General features: G+C 45.0%; 1 protein-coding gene across 4 annotated transcripts in view; it reads left to right on the top strand.

Annotated features, from left to right (window-relative positions):
• ATRNL1 (attractin like 1) overlaps positions 1-12,256 on the top strand; it is a 1,060,182-nt gene that overhangs the window by 248,034 nt on the left and 799,892 nt on the right. For all 4 annotated transcript variants that reach the window (XM_074999076.1, XM_074999077.1, XM_074999078.1 and 1 more), the window contains exons 17-18: positions 3,052-3,265; positions 10,760-10,948. In XM_074999076.1, the coding sequence (XP_074855177.1) occupies positions 3,052-3,265; positions 10,760-10,948 (403 nt within the window). The remainder of the gene's footprint in view (positions 1-3,051; positions 3,266-10,759; positions 10,949-12,256) is intronic.

Raw genomic sequence — 12,256 nt, 5'->3', positions numbered from 1 at the left:
CCACTGATATCTTGAAGATGATCCTTCAACAAGTTGTTCACTCTTCCTTAAAGAAATTTAGACCAAAGATGCTTATAAAAATGTTACAAGTAACTGTTAAAACCCTTAATAAAATCAAAATATTTCATATTTATTGCTTCCCTCTTGCCCAGTAGGCCAACAAGATAATTAAAGAGGGATGTTGGATTGGTTTGGCATGATTTGCCCTTAACAAATCCATGTGTGCTAGTATTTACCATCTTGTCATCCTCCAGGTGCTTACAAACTGATTGTTCAATAATTGGGTGAAGTATGTTTTTGGGTATTGAAATTAGGTTCACTGGTCTAAAATTTCCTCGGTTCTCTGTTTCCCCCATTTTAAAGGTAGGTATTATATTTGACCTTCACCAAGTCCTCTGGGAACCCAGCCAATGTCCATGAGTTCTCAAAGCCGATTCCTTCAGTCAGTTCTTTCAGAATCCTATGGTGGATTTCACTACACCTTGCCAACCTGAATACATCTAACTTACCTAAATATTCTTTGCCCTGCTCTTTCCATATTCTTATCTAAATATTCTTGCCCCTGTTCATTCCTCCTTGATAACAGTAATTGTTGTAAACGTTTACCAGCCCATTAGAAAAGGGATAGATAAGAAAACATAAAATGTTATAATTTCAGTGAGTCCATGCTATGCCTACGCTCTGAATAGTGCAAACATATGTGGTTGTTTCACTTCAAAAGAGATTTTTTGGATTTGGGAAAAGGTATAAAGCTTTTTAATAAAAATGTTCAGAGTTGTGAAACAGTGCAGATATAAGGAAAGACTTAAAAAATCAGGGACTTTTCAGCTTGGACAAGAGTGGGGAAGTTCTAGATATCTATAAAAGCTTGACTGGTGTGGAGAAAGTAGTTGGTCGTGCTGCAAGTGCAGGGGGACTGGACTCAATAACCTCTTGAGGTCCCTTCTGATTGTATTATTCTATGAAATTGTCCCACAGAATGGCTTTAAGTTACAAACTGGAGAATAAATGGTCTTTTTTTTTAAATGACTAAATAGAGACACTCTAACTGTAATGCTAGTATCTGTTTTGATGTATTTGATATTTGTATTTTGATATTTGACTCCCTCAGACATACAACACAATAAACCAGTTTTAAAAAGCACTTGATTTTGTTAAAGAGCTACTATGTAATAACTGATTTTTGTTTCTAAGAGAAAAATTTAAAATTAAAAGCATGGCTTACATCTATTAATAAAATCACTAAGGAGTGAATTCTCCAACTGCTGTGCTCTATAATTAGCTCAAGTTGGCCAGAGGAGAGAATGCTTCTCCATGCTGCTTCAGAGTTGGAGGCGGGCCTTGTCCAAGACAGCAGGAGAAAGAATACCTTTGACTGGGACTGGATGGCTCTGAATCAGGGAGTCTTTCTCAACTACATTTTAGTATAGTTGGAATATTGTAGAGAACAAAGGCTTCCTTTATCATGTATTTTGGCCAGCTGCATGGAAATATATATGTTCAGTTTTTAATTGAAACGTTTTCTAACCAGAACATAACACCTGATTTCTACATCGATGCATAAATGCTCTATAAAACTCTTTGTGACAAATTCACATTCCATTTCTACCAAAAGTTTTGTTTCCAATCATATGCTACTATTTTATATGTAGTATAATTGACACCTAATGAGAGCCCATCCCGTCAACATACTACTAAAATATGCTAATATCTAATAGCATTTTGTTAGGTATTTCCTCCATAAATAAAGCTTACCATATTTTCAGGAATATATTATTAATGTCTATTAATTTTAAGGGACTACTGAATGTATTCAATTTAAATCAGGTATTTTTAAGACAGTGATCTGTTTTTTCCTTTGTGTGTGTGTTTTTTTTTTCTGAGTCTTTGGATGTGGTATTATTTAAGCCAGTGTTTCTTAAACTATGTTTTGCAGAACATTGGTGTTCCATGAACAACTCAAAGGTGTGTCATGAGTGTCTGACACTTTTTTAAAATCATACACTGATGGTATATATTTTCTCTTGTTAAAACCAGATACAGTGTTACTACTTTGTTGCTATGATGCCTCATTAAATTACTTCGTTTTCTTTTTGCTGTAAATGTTGCTGTGTGTTTGGGGTGGGTTTTTTTTTCGGTCTGCTAATTTTTTTTAAAGAAAATTTTCATAGGTGTTCTGCATAAAAATATTATTGTTTGGTGTTCTGTGGTCTCAAAAAGTTTAAGAAACACTGATTTAAGCAATAAAGATGATTTACTTAGAATTGTTTAATAACCCAGGGAAGTCTGTCTTACACAAATAATCTTTAATATCTGAGAGAGACAGGGTTGTACCTTGGTTTAATGATTAGTTGGGGAGAACACTTCACTTGATGATCAGGAGGAAAAAGGAACTTGTGGTTAAAACACTAGACTGGGTCTGGTATTCAGGGTAGGGGGGCTTCATTTTTTACTCTCAAAAATTTCCTCAATTGGGTATATCAAATAAGCTGTGTTTACACTGCACGGCAATCAGCTGTGGAGCATTGTGCTTTGACTGCCCCATGTGGACAGTGCTGGCTCAAACCAGAGGGTACATTGTTTGCATTAACATAGTCCTGTTTTCAGGGGAATATTTGCCCCTATTTTTTCTGTTTGTTGAGCCTTTCTTTTTATGTGCCACTACTATTTGCTTGCATTTATGTTATCCATTTTTCCATGGTAGTTAATGACTAGAACAGTAACCAGAGGGAGTGCATTATTATGTCTTTAATTGTTGATCAGATATCATGTATTAGAGCTGTCTTTAAACAAACAGAATCATATAGACTTTTAACAGATGAGAAGCATATAGATTTCTTCAACTTTCAGGAAGACAAAACAAATGAGTTGAAAACTGTATTGACAATAAGTAAATATTACCAAATATGAGAAATGGTGGGGAAATCATTGTTAGCTCCACTCTGACAGCACTATGAAACTATTGATCTTAGGCCAAGAGAAGAAAAAAACGGTGGTGTTGTAGTTGACTGTTGACTAATTGTTTCATATTCTTTTCATTCTGCTTTATAGAAAATATCACCTTGGGTAGGTTTGCGCAAGATCAACATCTCGTACTGGGGATGGGATGACATGTCTCCTTTCACAAACACAACACTGCAGTGGCTTCCTGGAGAGCCAAATGACTCTGGATTCTGTGCCTATCTAGAAAGAGCAGAGGTGGCGGGGCTGAAAGCAAATCCATGCACCGCTAAGGCAGATGGTCTTGTCTGTGAAAAACCTGTTGGTGAGCAACCTTCTATATCAAAATGTTCTTGTTAAAAAGGTTGAACAGCCTGTTGGGCATTCTCATATTGTACAGAAGGATTCTGGGAAAAGTTCTAGTAAATTACAGCAAGAAGCTTTTACTTTAATGTTTTAAAGGCACGAGAAGCTTTTAATCTTGGAAACCAAATGAGGTTCTCAAAAGCAACATGGTTTTCTTTGAAATTTACCCCATCTGGCTAGTCTGCAGCATGCCAGCAACTACCTCAGTGAGTTCTAAGTCAAAATTTGTGCTCTGATATTGTGCCTCTTTTGTGTTCAACAAAGTTGATGCTACTAAAGCATGTTTCATTTATGAATCTTGCTGATTCACAATATATTCTCCATTTAAATTGATACTACAGCAATGTAACTAATACAGAGTTATTTTATCCATCTTTGCTTTGGCAATTTTAAAAGAACTCAGTTACCTTTCCCATTATGGAAGCAGAAGGTTTTTCTTCTACCTTCTTTTAACAGTAACAGAGAGGGAGCTGTGTGAGTCCATATACTATCAAAACAAAAAGCAGTCAAGTAGCACTTTAAAGATTAGCAGAATAATTTATTAGGTGAGCTTTCGAAAGCTAATATTTAAAGTGCTACTTGACTGCTTCTTTTGACAGTGCATATATATTCTTCTACCTTCTTTTAACAGTGTGTATGGACTCGGGCTGAGAAGTTAGGAGAGAAGTAGTTACTAGTTAGCCTTGGGTACTCAAATCTTTGCAAACTAATTGGATTGGTTTAGATATGGTGAATTACCTGACCTGCTCTCACGTTCTAAGAAGGATGAAATGTTGTGAATGGGGTCTGAATCTAGTTAGGACATATAAGAAGGAAGCTGTAATTAATAAGAGGAACAGACTTTTTCTCTATTTTTCTGAGAATCTATGGAGAGATGAACTGCATTGTACTTCATGATTTTGCTCTTGAAAATAAATCAGACCATAGTACTGTCTAATCACTAAAACCCCGATGGAAATGCTTATGCAGATGCTTAATGGGAAGCCCATGAGTAGTCTTGTTGTCTTCAGTGGGACAACTTGCATGTTTCGAAATTCAGAATTGGGACATGAGTGTGCAACACTCACCTGGAGTTGCTGCAGTGCCCACTAGCTTGTCACAGGTCCCCAGTTGCTAGCAATGATATTGAGATTGAAATTTTCCTTTACACAAGGGAGGGTTTTCCTAATGTTACTCGTAAAAGGTCCAAAATATGAGCAAATTGGTATATTTACTACCACTGAGAGGCATGGCCTAGTGGTTTGAGTCGTAAGTGGGAGACAGGATCTCTTCAATTCTAACCCTGTCTCTCCCTCTAACTTCCTAATGGTGGTCTTGAAAAAACACTGTTTCTTCATCTGTCAAATGCAGATGATAGTATCCACCGGAGGTTTAATTATACAAAAATTATAAAGTGCTTTCAGAAAGAAGCAATCTGTAAGTGTAATAAAAGGCAGAACCTCCACAAATAGTAATATTGTTGGCACATAAACCTTCATGTTATGCTTAGAGGATAGGTTTGTGCCTTTGGGAAAAAAAAAACAAAAACCTTAAAAGGTCTCTAGAGGGTACAGAAATATATTACAAACACTTACTTAGAAATTAATATTAAAGCATTCTCCTAGCTCTGCACCTTACCCCCATGCTGACTGGTGACAATGTAATGTGTGATCATGTGAGATTCTGTAACGGGAGATCACTTAGCCCTTTGAAAAGAAATTAATGTAATTCAGCATTTTTTCATCTGAATAATGCTCTCATGTTGTGCAGATGATTAAAATTTATAGATTGTAGTAAAGAACAAGTGAAAAAAGTTTATAGGGATGAAAGTGATCCTAATATATCTTTGTTCTGATGTTGTCTTTTTTTCTCCCCTCTTCTTGAATTTGCTAATGCTGTAGAAGGTCTTGTGTTCAAAGTAACATATAAGGCATTTTAAGGTATTGATAATTTTGTTGTGCACTCAGGTAGAAAGAAGCTTTCTTGCTGTCAAAATTCTCAAATTTGTTAACTTCCATAAATAAAATATGTATTCCGACAAGCCTGTTGTTGTCTTATGCGCCAGTTGTAATATTTTAAATAGCAATGTAATTACAAGATAAATTTGCATTGTGTTGCTACTGCTGGCTGAGGCTGTTTCCTATTGTTTCTTTCCCTCATGCTGCTGTTTTGTAGTAACAGATATGGTAATCTGTTATATTTCTCTCTATCAAAGAACAAACAGATGTGGCACAGTGCAATGATGTGTTAAATAACTCAAGAATGTAGATGACAAACTGTTGGTAGAGTATTTTCCAAGTTTAGCATCAAAATTTGCATCTGTTACTGGTGTCAATTGTATGTGTTATTGAAGTGGTTCAGCAGCTGTGGAGGTGAAGAAAATTGGCTTCTGAGGTTCCTTTTTTGAATTCCATCACCTTTTTTTTTTTATACATTAAAAGTTGTTTATGATTATAGCAAGCTCTGGCCAAGGCTTATACAGGATGGGAAAAATCCTGACACCCTGACTTAGTTTTTACCTGCCATTACCCAGTCAAGTCATTGAGAGTTTCTGCCATGTTAAGGACTGAGGAAGGATTTAAGGATTAAACTTATTTGCTATAAAGCTATGTATATGCGTAACCAGTAATTCAGAATGTACATAATAATAGCTGTGTGAGGTTAGCCAAAATTTATTACAGGAATGTTCTAAGAGTCCCTTTGATAACAGAAAAATATCATTCAACATATTTTTATGAAGTGGGCTTTCAAATTATTCTGATCATGTTGGCACATTTTACAGCTTTATTTGTAATCAAAAGAAAATTCAACAGAAAAACCATACAGTTTTTTTTTCAGAATATAACTTTTCAGAGATTACACATATTGGCTACGTCTACACTAGCACACTACGTCGAAGTAGCCTATTTTGAAGTCAGAACATCACAATAGGCTACTTCAACGCGTATTGTCTACATGTCCTCCAGGGCTGGTGCCGTAGATGTTCAACATTGAAGTAGTGATGGGGAACGTCGAAAGGAGCCGCCCCAGAAGGAAATGCAGAGCGTCCACACACACACAAGCACTCCCCTTCAAAATTAGGGGACAGCAAAGCCTGCGGACCGGGTCACAGGCTGGACTAGCCCTTGCGGGTCAACAGCAAGCTGCTCCTTTAAAGGGCCCCTCCCAGACACACCTGCCCTGCACAGCACGAGGTCTGCAGAGTAGTAACCACTGTCTCATAGACCAAGTCACAGCAGCTATGGACACCCAGCAACAGCAGCTGCAGGAAGAGGAGGCCCTGCAGCTAGTCATCCAGGGGCAAGCGCCCTGCTAGGTGCTGCCCGGGAGGTCGTCCAGTGGTTCCTGCCAGAGGAGCCCTCCCCAGAGGCAGACGGGGATGCCCCTGACCACTGGGCTCCCCTCTTCCTCCCCTGTCGGCTACCCCACCAGCTCTGAGTGGTGGGAGCAGCTCATCATGTGGGATTGGGACAACGACATGTGGCTCCGGAACTTCCACATGCGCCAGCAGACCTTTCTCGAGCTCTGCCAGTGGCTCACCCCAGCACTGAGGCACCACGACACCCGGATGTGGTGTGCCCTCCCCATCGAGAGGAGGGTTGCAATAGCGGTCTGAAAGCTGGCCACTCCAGACAGCTATTGCTCCGTGGGACACCAGTTTGGAGTGGGAAAGGCCACGGTCGGGGCCGTCGTCATGGAGGTAAGGAGGCCCAGGCACTCACCCACTGGGGGGGGCGGGGGGGCCGGGTATGGGGCTGGGAAGGGAGGGATGCTGGGGAGGGAGGGGCTGGGTGGGGGGGTACTCGGGGAGGTGCCCAGGATGGGGGCCTGGGGGAAGGGCCCTGGGGCACCCTGTGCAGCCTCATGGGTGTCTGTGTTTCCTCCCCACAGGTGGTCTGTGCGCTTAACGCCATGCTGCTCCAGAGGGTCGTCTGACTCGGGGACTTGGACGCAGCCGTCACCAGATTCTCCTCCATGGGGTTCCCGAACTGCTTCAGGACCCTGGATGGCACCCACATCCCCATCCGCACCCTGGACCACAGTGGAGGAAGATACATAAACTGCAGGGGCTACCACTCCGTGGTCCTGCAGGCCATGGTGGACAGTCGGGGCCACTTCCAGGACGTGTACATGGGCTGGCCCAGCTGCACACACGATGCCTGTGTTTTTAAGAACTATGGTCTGTGCCGCCGGCTGGAGGCGGGGACCTACATCCCCCAGAGGGAGATCCCTCTGGGGGACACCGCCATGCCCCTCTGCCTCGTGGAGGATGTGGCCTACCCCCTCCAGCCCTGGCTCATGCACCTGTACCCTGGCCATCTCAACGCCAGCCAGGAGCGGCTCAACGCCCGCCTGAACCACACCCGCCAGGTGGTGGAGAGGACATTTGGCCTTCTGATGGGCCGCTGGCAGTGCCTCCTTGCCCGACTGGATGTCAGCCTCCAAAACATCCCCCAGGATGTGGGCGCGTGCTGCACACTCCACAACATCGTTGAGAGCAAGGGGGATGCTTTTGTCCAGGGGTGGGCAGTCGATGCCGGCATGGGCTTCACCCAGCCAGCCGCCACACCCAGCTGCCCAGCCCACCATGAGGGGGTATGGGTCCACGAGGCCCTGCGGGCCCACTTCGATCAGGGAGACACCTGAGCACCTCCCTGGCCTTCCCTGGAAGGCCCCCTGCAACACAGTCTGCACTGCCCGCACACCCGCACGCCACCCCCCAACAAGCACACGCCTCCAGCTTTTTTGAAAATAAAACCTTTTTTTTTTCCGAAAACTGCTAACTTGTTTTGTTCACAACAGAAACTGCAACCAATATACAAAAAGGGGGACAACTATATACATGGGGGCCCGGAGGGCGGCTCGGCCGTTGGCCCATCAGTCCGGGGTGAGGGTAGAGGTGCGCGACTCCTGGTGGGTATGGCTCACGACCCCTCCCCCCCCCGTGTCCGTGGTCCCCGGTGTGGCTGGCTGGGGGCTGGGAGGACCGGCAAGTACGGCCGGGAAGCCTCCACTGGCTGGTCTTCAGCCCCAGTGGGCTCTGTGGAGCTTGCAGGTGGCGAGGCGGGTGAGGCGGCAGGTGGGGCAGCAGGTGGGGCAGCAGGCGGTGAGGTGGGTGGGGCAGCAGGCAGGGCCTCGGGTGGAGTGGCGGGGAGGGTGACCCGGGGAGCAGCGGGGGGTGGGAGCCAGGCGATGGCCTCCTGGATCGACCCAGCTATGTCCCAGAAGACCCCCATGAAGTCCTCCCATGCCGCCCACCACCGGGTGGACTCCTCCCGGTTGAAGTGGAGTCTCTCCTCCGCCACCTCCGTCTGCCACTGGAGAGCTGCCAGGAGCTGGAGGTCCTCAGGGGCCATCCCCAGAGTCCAGCGGTGGCGGGACCGTCCCACTGCCCTTGGGGGTGTCTCTGGGCCCTGGCGGTGGCTGACCTCCGGTGGGCTGTCAGGGACAATGGAGGGTGCCTGGCTGCTTGGGGTGTCGGATACTGCAGCTGCAGAGAGGGAGAGAGGGAGGGGAAGGCTGTTAGTACAGTGCCCTGGCCCATGGCCCGTTTCCCCCGCCCCATCTAGGGTGCTGGGTCTCTGTCCCTGTCAGTGGGTGTGACGTCCCTGTTGGCTGTTGCCATAGCATTGTCCCCCCGCCCCTGGGGTTAAGGCTGAGTGCTGTCCATGGGTGCGGGTACTGACGGGCACTGATGGCCGTGCCTCCATCCTGGCACCGTACTGTGGCTGGGCATTTGCAGGTTGGGGTCTGCTGGGGGTGTGTGAGGCTCTCGGTCGTGTCTGGTGCCCCCGCCCCTGGCCCGTAGGTGTGCGCTCTGTGGGGTATGTACCTGATCGTCCATTGCTGCGGTTGGGGGAAGCCCGGTGGGTAGACGCCTGGCTGGTGCTCCGGAAGGGGAGGTCAATGAGGAGCCCCCCTCCTTGCTGCTGGACCCCTCGTCCACTGTCCCGAGGGGGGGCTCCTCGGTTGGGGCCTGGGGTGCAGGGCTGGCCTGCAGGCCAGACTCTGGCTCCGAGGCCTGCTGGGTCTCGTCGGCTGTGGTGTCAAGGGTGGCCGGAGGGGAGGAGGTGTCCCGGGGCCCTGAGCTCCCTGTAATAGGGGCAAGCGGCAGGGACAGCCCCAGACCGTCTGGTTGAGTCCCGGGCCCAGGCCGCAACACTTTCACCTTACTCCGGACGTGATCCGGAGTGTGGGCAGGGTGACCCTGGGTGGCCAGGCCCTCAGCCAGTTGGGCGAACACTTCTGTGTTCCGCCGCTTGCGTCCCATCACGTGGAGCACCTCCTCTTCACCCCAGAGCCCCAGCAGGTCTCGGAGATCAGCCTCTGACCAGGAGGGGCCCCACCTCTTTTTTGGCTCCTGCTTGGCTGCTGGGGTGCCTGGGTCCCCTCAGGAGGGGAGCCCTGGGGGCACTTGTGGGGCTGGCTCGATGCCATGGTGCTGGTTAGAGGGGTCAGGGTCTGTGGAGGGCGTGCAGGGCTAGCACATGCATGTGCTGCTGCCTGCACGCTGTCAGCTTCCTGCCACAGGAAATCCGGGTCCATGGTTCTTTAGAGGCTGCTGCGCACGGGGACCATAGAGCCCTGCAGGGGCTGGACACAGCGTCTCAACCCCTCAGCTGATGGCCACCATGGAGGACCCCACTATTTCGAAGTAGAGGGACGTGGATCGTCTACACACACCCTACTTCGATGTTCAACGTTGAAGTAGGGCGCTATTCCCATCTTTGGATGGGAATAGCGATTTCGACGTCTCGACGCCTAATGTCGATTTCAACATCGACATAGCACATGGCATGTGTAGACGCGACGGGTGCTATTTCGATGTTGTGCTGGCTTCTTCAAAGTAGCCGGCTAGTGTAGACGCACCCATCATGATCAGGATAGACAACATGTTGTCTGAAGCAAAAGCTTCTTATACATTAAATAATACTTGCCTTGTTATTTTCTCTTTGAATTTGTATTAAATGTACAGTGTGTATCTGGGGGCAGATGTTCGTTTGATAGCTCACACCCTTATATAAGGAACATTCAAGAGAAAATATATCAGTGATGAAGTAAATAACTTGTTCGTGGCTATTTACTACTTAGCTAACAAAAAGGAACCAGAAGATCATATATTGCTATACCTAGTACAGTAGTTTCATAGTTGATATAATGCATATATTTGTAACTATTGAGCAATTAATACTAAATTTACTAATGTGGTATATAAGTAAAATTCTTATCAGTTTTAGATGAAATCTTTTGGAGATACAATGTGACTTAAGATGATTACACAATGGAATATTGAAGATTAGGATAACTTTTGCAAAAGGCAATTTGCATACCATACAGTAAACCTGACTGAAATTGTTCGCAAACCAGGAGACAATCCCTTTTAGTTTAACTGTCTCTTCTCTACTACATAATGCTAAAACAACAGAGATTAAATTTGTGTTAAATGTATTAACTCTTTCTTGTTTTCTTGCAGTTAGTCCTAATCAAAATGCTAGACCCTGCAAAAAACCATGTTCCCTGCGAACGACATGCTCTAACTGCACCAGCAATGGCTTGGAATGTATGTGGTGCAGCAGTACAAAACGATGTGTTGACTCAAATGCCTATATCATCTCCTTTCCATATGGACAGTGCCTAGAATGGCAAACTGCCACCTGCTCTCGTAAGTATTTTAATGAATGACTAGTGTTAACTGTAACATGATTAAATTTTCACCCTATATAAGTACAAACATTTGGGTAAGATTAATTAGGTATCGGAAAAAAGAACAGATGATTTCAGTTATCTTCAGAACCCACTGATATCAGCAATGGATAACTTGCTTATATTTCATGGAGACAGATAGTATAAGTTTTGACATGTAATATTCTTTAGATTTTTAGAAGCTCCAATGAGTAGTGTAATATTTTAATAAGAAGGGAACTATATTCCTATTTGCACAAGTAGTTACTACTGTGTTCACAATAAGGTGATGCCTGAGAATGAAAATTAAGTATAGGTATAATTAAGACAAAAAAGCTGAGTCAATCAGAAGTCAAGATGTTTAAAAATACTAGTTCAATTCCTAAGGCCCCTGATATGTTAGAGAAAGTACAAGAGAAGAAATATTTTGATTCCAGTGAGAGTACAGCTATTCAGTAATTATAATAATAAATCTAACCACAACCTGTTTGGAAAAAACAAAGTCTTGGTCTGCTTTGTTATTTATTGTTTGCATTCTGGATTCCTGACTCTCTGGGACTGTATTTTGTCTCACTCCATGAAAAACAGCAAGAATTTGAGTTATCCTATGAAGTAGCAGACTGGTGGTCAGGGGACATGAAAAACTTCCCCTCTGTGTGAGGCCAGGTCCACTAGTTTATAGAGTAGTCACTCCCTGCTTTTGAGAATAAAAAGCACACGGTTTCCTACTTCATCAAAAAGAAGCAATACTTAGCAAGGCACCCCATTCAGTTTATGGTAGAGGCTGTGATTTCAGTAGGAGTCAATCAGGTACATCTTCAGTGGCAGAAGAAGCCTGGTCAGTGGACCTTTTTTGCCCCCTTGTAAAGCAGTCATAACTTCCTCTGGATCAGTGGGTAAATGCACCAGAGACTGACCATGGTTTCACTGTCTGATGGTTCTAATCAGCAGAGCCTGTAATCTTTGTGGACAGTGAGTCAACATTTTGAGGCTGATATGTTCTGACTTCCATGACTCAGTACCCGTTGTAGCCAGTAGGCACTCAGTCTGGAGGGAGCAAACTTGGCACAAGAAGATTGTAACTGAAGGAGCTGTTTAGGACCATGCAGCCTTCCATGATGGGCCAGATCAGGGGGTGCAGGTATGTGAATTACTGAGTCAGTGTTGTCAGTGAGGGTGGTCTTAGATTCCACTTACCTAGACTAGATGGGAGGGATAGAGTTTTTCTCCAGCTGGCAGATCTTCTCCCACTCACATGGGGGGACACATGCAGCAAGCCTGGACGATT

Source organism: Carettochelys insculpta, chromosome 7 (genome assembly GCF_033958435.1).
Source record: "Carettochelys insculpta isolate YL-2023 chromosome 7, ASM3395843v1, whole genome shotgun sequence".
Lineage (NCBI taxonomy): Eukaryota > Metazoa > Chordata > Testudines > Carettochelyidae > Carettochelys > Carettochelys insculpta.
This window is presented reverse-complemented; position numbering and strand designations above follow the sequence as displayed.